Source organism: Mus caroli, chromosome 17 (genome assembly GCF_900094665.2).
Source record: "Mus caroli chromosome 17, CAROLI_EIJ_v1.1, whole genome shotgun sequence".
NCBI lineage: Eukaryota > Metazoa > Chordata > Mammalia > Rodentia > Muridae > Mus > Mus caroli.
The window spans coordinates 52,547,472-52,555,224 of record NC_034586.1 but is presented as its reverse complement, the minus strand read 5'-3'; the positions used below and the strand labels follow the sequence as shown (position 1 = coordinate 52,555,224).

The following is a 7,753-nucleotide window of genomic DNA, read 5'->3' as shown; positions in this document are numbered from 1 at the left end:
GGGTTTCTCTGTATAGCCCTGGCTGTCCTGGAACTCACTCTGTAGACCAGGCTAGCCTCAAACTCAGAAATCTGCCTGCCTCTGCCTCCCAAGTGCTGGGATTAAAGGCGTGCGCCACCACTGCAAAGCTGACTCCCCATTCTTGATGTACTGTTTCACCGGCTAGTCCCTTCCTCAGGCTCAGAAGCATGAAACAGAGCAGAGCAGCCATACTGTGGGCTGTTTGTCCTGTTATGAACTACAGTTTTGCTGCCATGATTTCTCCTATGGCCATTCAGCCTGGGTAAGCAACCCACACCCGGGCCTGGCTTACCTCGTTGAGGATGGCTGTGGGGTTGGGTCTTGCAGTTGCCCGTGGTCGGGAAGGTGGAGCCTCATCCTCTGACTCAGAGTCCTCCAGAAGCCTTCGATGGCGAGCCTCCTCCAGCAAGGCCCTATGGGATGGACATGGTGAGGATGTACTGCGGGGGGCGGTCTTCTGCAGCAGCTAGGGGATGCTGCCTCTTCCTGCTCTCTTGGTGTCAGGAACAGGGGAGCAGGTAACCACATTAACAATTTTGAGGGCAGCAGCTCAGTGGCTGAAGACGGCTGGCACATGTGAGGCCCTGGATTCATACCCAGCACCACAAAAATAAATAACATATAGTTGGGTGTGGAAGTACATGCCTACTGCCCAGCCCTGGGGGGGTGGGTGCAGGAGGATCAGGAGGTCAAGACCATTCTTGGCTACTTAATGATTCTGAGGCCAGACTGGGCTAACATGAGGCCTTGTCTCAAACAACAAACCCAGTCATGGGACGGAAACAAAAAGCCAGAGTGATGGCTATGAACAGTGGGTCTCAGGGGTCCCAGCAGCTGCACTTCAGTAGAGTCTAAGGGGACAGGACAAGACGGGAGGGGCAGCCATGGAAAGATCCAGAAGGGCCTGGCTCACGCTGTCTCCCGCTCGTCTTCCTCCTCCTGCTGCTGCTGCCACTGCTCCTGAGACATGCGGTGCTGCCGCAGCATGGCCTCAAAGTCCACGTGCGCCTGCCGCTGGTTCAGGTCTTTCAGCTCTTGCAGGTTTNCCAGCACTTCCATCTCCAGCTTGGAGTCCTTCGTCCGGTTCTCTAGGACCTGGGGGTGCAAGCGCTGGTGAGAGGCCGCAGGGGTGGGAGAGGAGGTGCAAGGGAGGGTGTGTAGGCAAGGGGAGAGGGAGTAGGGATGGGTAAGAGGTGGAGACAGAGAAGGGGGGAATGGGGGGCACTTGGGAGGGGTGCAGGGGTGGGAGAGGGTAGAGGCTAGGGAGGGGTGCAGGGTGTGGCCCAGGGCTTGCCTTCATGGGGTTGTTCAGTTCCTCATCCTCTCGCTCCTTCTGCACGCGCTTCTCCTCCTCCTCCAGAAGCTTCTCCGCCTGGAAGTTGCGCGTGGCCCCGTGCTCCATGGTGTAGTCCGTGTTCTCTGGGTCTGTCTGTTAGGGCAGGGGAGAAATGGCTGCCGGGTGCTAGCATGGGCCCTTTGTGTACATTTCTCCATTCCTCCTACCAGGATCTGTGCTTACTCCTTTGGTGGCTGTGGGCCTTTCCTCCTAATGCCCACACCCTCTGGAATATTCTGTAGCCATAACAAAGAACACCTGACTCCCTCATGGACTGTTATCCCCTTGTGTACACTATTAGTGCATCCCCCTCCATCTGTGCCCTTAGTACACCTCTAGACCTGCACCTTCACGCCTCTGGGCTGTGAGGCAGTGGACAGTGCCACCAGACAGAAGAGCTGGTAAGGTTGTAGCAAGTTCAGAACCCCAATAAATCTTATAATTGAGAACAGTGGGAATTCAAACTAGCCCCTGACTAGCTTCCTGCCCTGGAGCATGTGGCCATGGTACCCCACTAAAAGGACTATGACAACTGGTCCATAAAAACCTTGAGTTCTGCTGGGTGGTGGTAGTGCACACCTTTAATCCCAGCACTTGGGAGGCAGAGGCAGGTTCGAGGCCAGCCTGGTCTACAAAGTGAGTTTCGGGACAGCCAGGGCTATACAGAGAAACCCTGTCTCGAAAAACCAAAAAAAAAAAAAAAAAAAAAAAACCAAAAAAAAAAAACCCCAAACCAAACCAGAACAAAAACACCTTGAGTTCTTCATGTTAATGAAGTTATCAAGATAGGCCTGGAGTGTTTAGTCAATGAATTTCCCTTCCTGGGCATCCCTTTCTGCAAAAGGTATTTAATCTCTGGTTCACCCTGAGTGAGATGTCAGCATCCCCATCTGGCATGAATAAAGCAGTCTGGACAAGCCCTTCATCAAGGACTGCCACGGGGTGCAGGTGGGGAAAAGAAACCTTCGTCATACCGAGCCATGCCTCAGCCTCCAGAAGAGGGCCCTCTGTACATTTGGCACTCAGAGCCAGTGGGGTCCTCCCCTCCGGAGCTCACTGTGGGCTTGTGGATCCCATTGCAGACTCTGTTTCACTTTTCCTGAGCGGTGTGTTGGCAGCCCAGTGGCAAGGAAGAGACTCAGCCTAACACCACTGCCTTTCACCTCCCCTGAGCAGCAGCACATCCTGCAGTATTGCGACACCCCAGCGTTGAGGCAGAAACACAAAGTGACCCTGCGCTGTGTGCTCATCTAGCTTTATCTTCTTGTTTACAAACTACACAGATGACCCAACGTGCCGTGTATCTGTCAGGGTGGTGGAAGCAGGGGGCCATAAAGTAAATGAGGCTAGCCCGGGCTACAGAGGACCTTAATCAAAAATAAGGGGATGAGGGGCTAGATTCTGGCTGCCACTGCAGAGGAGCTGGTTCAGTTCCCAGTGCTGACATGGTGGCTCACAAACTCTGTAAGTCCAGTGGCTGGGGACCCAAGCCCACCCCTTGTGGCCTTCCTGGGCACCAGACACACAAACGTGACGCATGTAAAATAAACTGTAACTTCTTCAAGCTTATGTTTTGTTCACTTTAATCAAATCCTATTTTTTTTTTTTCCTATTTTTCTTTGAGGCAGGGTTTCTCTGTATAGCCCTGGCTGTCCTGGAACTCATAAATCTGCCTGCCTCTGCCTCCCATGTGCTGGGATTAAAGGCGTTCGACACCACTGCCCAGCTTTTTTTTTTTTTTTTTTTTTTTAGGTTAATAGGTTAAAGCTTATAGTGAAAAAAATAACAAAACCAACCAACCAAAAAACCCAACCTAATCTAAACCAAACCAAAACACCACAGCCTCCAGTGGTGCAGATGGAAGAGTGCTTTTCCTCTTATCTTTCTCCAAGTCCTCAGGCTTTGTGCTTGCGCAGTGGCTCAGGGAGAACATTTGCCTAGTGAATGTGAAGCTCTGACCTCCATCCCAAGAAACACGAAAGAACAGAAGAAAATCATGACTTTTATCCAGAGGTGGTGGCATAAGCCTGTCGTCCTAGCACCCCAGAGGTGGAGGCCGGAGGATCAGGATCATAGTTACCCCTGAGTACATCGGAGTTTGAGTCCAGCCCGTGCTACAGGAGACTGTCTAAGCAAAGCAACAAGCAAGGCCCAGAACAACATGATTTTTCCTGACCCCGCAACATATCCCATACCTTGCACACATGCAGGTAGGCAGGCTTTTCTGTGTGGGGTTCTGCTGCAAGCACCTCCCCAACACTTTGCCCTTTTGTGGGGTGTCCACAGAGGGAAAGCGAATGAATGAAGCCCCTACCTTGAAGGTGATCTCGGCCAAGCAGCGCGTGCACTTGATGTAGAATCGGAAGATTGGCAGGCCCAGGTAGGCCTCGTTCTGGACTGTTTCCTTTCGTGCATTGAACTTCTTCCCCTTGTAGATGTATTCTCCACACGTCTTACACCTGCAGCCGGGGCAGGCGCATGAGTGTCTGTCCTCTGCTCCAGCACCCAGTGGCAGCATATGTACCTTACAGGTAGGAGGGAATGCCCTGCCTGGGTGTACAGAGCTTCTGAGAACTGCCAAGGGGACAGCAGAATCCTGACCCTGGCTGCTCCCCCGACTTCCTGTCCTGGTTTACTGCTGTGCCTACAAACACCTCTGGCTTAGACCTACCTCAGGCCTTTGCTCTGCTGTCCTCGCAGCCTGAGATTCTAACACTTCCCTGACTGTCCAGCTGGCAGACCACCTGCCCTGCCTGCCTCATGTGTCCTTGTGTTACTACAGAGGATGGGCATGATCCCCACTCCCCACTAGCCTCTGAGGGTCAGTAGGCTCCCCTTGCCCCATCAATGATAGGTGCCTGACAACTGCCTGTAGAGGAGTGCAGTGGTGTGAATGAGAATGGTCCCTAAGAGTCATAGATTTGAATGCTTAGTCACGGGGAGTCTTGGGGGGCCCGGCAGGGGGGGGGGAGGGAGATGATTAGGAGGTGTGGCCTTGCTGGAGAAGTGTGTCACTAGAGGTGAACTATGAGGTTTCAGAAACCCCACAGCACATCTGGTGTTTCTCTCTTTCTGCCTGCAGATCAGGATGTAGTCTCCAACTACTTCTCAAGCACCATGACTGCCACGCTCCCCACCATGATGACAATGGACTAATCCTCTGAAACTGTAAGCAAACTCCAATTAAATGCTTTCTCTTCTAAGAGCTCCCATGTTCACAGTGACTAAGACAGGGAGCAAACAAAGAAATGAAGACAAGATATAATCAACTAGTCACACAGACAGCTTCTCCATCCTCAGTGACTGTACAGGTGTGACTGACAGGATTGTGATTCTCACACACAGTCAAGTGTGAATAAGCTGGTTGAACCCAGGAAAGTGGGGGTGAAGGTCTAAGAGGAGGCTGGCAGCCTGCCTGGGATGAGATGGGAGACAGGCTCTGTCAGAGAAGCTGGTGACAAGAGATCTGCAGGCAGAGGCCATAGGTAGTGCAAAGGCCCTGGGCAGGAGAAGGGCTGCAACTAGAGGGTCCAAAATCCTGCAGGGCCAAGTGTCACTCTGACTGTCCACTGAGATAGGGGTTGGGGACTCTGTGAGGGTGGGAACTATCATCTTTGTTTGTTGTTTCTCCAGAGAATCAGCCTCCAGCCTCATGTCCCCAGGGATTCACCTCATGTTGAAGGGGGCCATCAGACGCACCACATACTGCCGGTCCTTGGGTAGTTTGAGTTTCGGGATCTTCGATGGGTCAAAGTCAGGTGGGTAGTATTTCTGCGGAGAAGAGGGCATTGCTGTTTTCTGGTGCTCCGGTCCCATATGGGCAGGAATGGGGTCTGAGAGCCATGTCAGCAGACACAGGATACCCTGGTTTTAGGGATCTATCTGCTCAGGATTCAGCTTGCTGGAGCCTTTCCAGACATGAGCTGTTTGAAGCACAGTCATGAGAAGCTGGGACAGGGAGGAGTGCACAAGCTTCCAAGACAAATCACATAGTGTGGTGGGTCACTTTCCTAAGCTGTGACATGCCTTCTAGGGAAGGTTCTAGAGGCCCAGGGTTTGCAGTAGGGGTGGACCCCTGCTGCCTAGCACATGATAAGATTCTAGACACTCATGAGGAAATGGAGGCCCGACATAAATCAGACCTTGTCAATGGTGGCCTAACCTGCACTAGGGTGCCACACAGGCTCCAGGGCACCACCCCAGGGCAAAATCTGGCCAGTGAATCTCCTTGGAGAGAACAGGCTCTGGCCTCTCTGTGTGCTTGGGAGGCTGGGGTGAGGCACACAGGGACAACCACTCTGGGTTACTGGCATGCCAATGTCCAAACCCATCACCCAGCACCCAGGAATCTGAGACAGGGGGCTGAAGAGAGACAACCCCCCACCCCCTCCAGAAAGAAGCTATGTGGACCACCAACAAGGAGGCTCTGCTTTTGACACCTACTGGCAACCAGGCTCATGGGAGAGGAAGCCTTGCTAATTCAGGCTTTAGACGGGAATGATGGTGTACAGCTGTCATACCAGCACTCAGGAGGCTGGTGCAGAACTGTGAGTTTACAGTCAGCCTGGGCAGTGCACACAAAGTGCTGCACAGACAGACATGAAGGAAAAACATAAAGTGAAAATAAAACTAATCCTTTAAAAAATGAATATAGCCCAGCGTAGATGTACACACCTTTGGTCTGTGAGTTCGAGGCCATTCTGGGCCTTCTGTGTACAGTGAAACCCTAACCCAAAACAAACATTTAAAAAAACAGATCCAGGAAATGGAGAGCAAAATTTTTCAAGAATGGAGACTGAGTCACCCCAGAAACCCCAACATGATGTAGACATCGCTGCAAAAGGTTTCGGATATTAATTCAACAAAAGCCGGGAAGAACTGAGGTGACCAACAACATCCCCTGATCTGATCTGGGGAAAACCCACAAAGAAGCAGTCCTGCCCCCAATCCGGTAAAGTGACAGAAGCTCCGCTTCCCTGGTGATGATTGGTTACTCACGAAGCTAGGGGAAAAAAAAAAAAAAAAAAAGCTAAGGACCGCCCCCCAAAATGTGATTGGCAAGAGTTTGGGAAGCTCACGCCCGACTGGAGGACGCGCGTGCGTGTGCGCGAGAGGGGTTTGCAAAAGGAAATGACCGGAAGGAAGCACGCCTCTCCCGGAGCCCTCGCACACTTCACCCTCTGTAGGAACATCTAGACTCTGAGCACTTACGTTTAAAACTTTCCGTTCCGACATTTTAGCTTCCTGTCCAGCGAACAAGCGAAGAAGCGGTCCTCAGTCCACAGGGAGTTTCTCCGATTCAGCGCCTCAGTGTCGCCACTTCCTTAGCCGGCTCACTGGTTGGTGCCTACCCGCTTCACCGTTCTCATTGGCTGCAATCCTTGTCGATCCGAGTCGGGAGTGCGCTTCCGTTCCCTTCTGGGTGCCGGTAGGTGAAGCCCGAAATAAAGGTTCCGGGACACGTGGATCCTGTGTGCGCCTATCTATCACACTGAAAGGATGGAGAAAGCTGCCTGGGATATTAACATTTTCTCTCCTAACTCTGATCAATAATGCTGTTTGTTTTTTTGAGTCAGAGTCTCACTGTGTGTCCCTGGCTGTCCTGTAACTCACTATGTAGCCGAGGGTGGTCACAAACTAAAGGAGATCCTCCTGCTTATGAGTTCTGGGACCAAATAATTAAAGGCCACCATGTCCCGTTCTGGTGTTCCTTCTTCTTAAGTTTCTTCATTTCTGCTGCTGGGATGGAATCCAGGGTCTTTGTATATGCCAGGCAGGCACTCTACCACAGAACACCACCCAGCGCTCTAATGCTGGGAGGTAGCCTCTCACTAAGATGCCCAGGCTGGCCTGGAGCAGACTCTACAGTCCAGCGTGGCCTTAAATTTGAAACAATCTTACTGCAAGCCTGGAATCAGCGACCTGCCTGTTTTCATTATGTTTCGTTGGTGGTGTGTGCGTGTGCACGCGCGTTTCTTCTCTCTCTCTCTCTCTCTCTCTCTCTCTCTCTCTCTCTCTCTCTCTCTCTCTCTTCCGAGACAGGGTTTCTCTGCGTGGTCCTGGCTGTTCTGGAACTCACTTTATAGACCAGGCTGGTCTCGAACTCAGAAACCTGCCTGCCTCTGCCTCCCAAGTGCTGGGATTAAAGGCGTGTACTACCACCGCCCGGCGCGTTTCTTCTTTTATGAGAGAGGAACTCACCACGTAATCCAGGCTGACCTTGAAAACTCAGTAATCCTCCCCTCCCTCTGACTCCCAAGTGCTGGGTTTACAAATAAGAGACACAGTGCCCAACTCTTTTTACTTTTTTCTTTAAAAAATAGTATCTTTGCTGTTGTTTTGTTTTTGTTTTTGAGACAGGGTTTCTCTGTAGTGCTGGCTGTCCTGGAACTCAGT

The 7,753-nt window shown here is 51.8% G+C and overlaps 1 protein-coding gene across 2 annotated transcripts in view; it reads right to left on the bottom strand.

Moving 5' to 3' along the window:
- The window catches only part of Yju2 (YJU2 splicing factor homolog), a 10,273-nt gene extending 3,542 nt beyond the window's left edge, over nt 1-6,731 (bottom strand). Inside the window, exons 1-6 of one of the 2 annotated variants that reach the window (XM_021149310.2) lie at nt 6,569-6,731; nt 5,028-5,128; nt 3,672-3,816; nt 1,316-1,450; nt 935-1,116; nt 314-434 (exon numbers count right to left, since the gene is read on the bottom strand). In XM_021149310.2, the coding sequence (XP_021004969.1) occupies nt 314-434; nt 935-1,116; nt 1,316-1,450; nt 3,672-3,816; nt 5,028-5,128; nt 6,569-6,592 (708 nt within the window). In that variant the 5' untranslated portion in view covers nt 6,593-6,731. The remainder of the gene's footprint in view (nt 1-313; nt 435-934; nt 1,117-1,315; nt 1,451-3,671; nt 3,817-5,027; nt 5,129-6,568) is intronic. The other variant, XM_021149309.2, reaches the window with a different exon arrangement.
- Nucleotides 6,732-7,753: the final 1,022 nt, after the last annotated feature.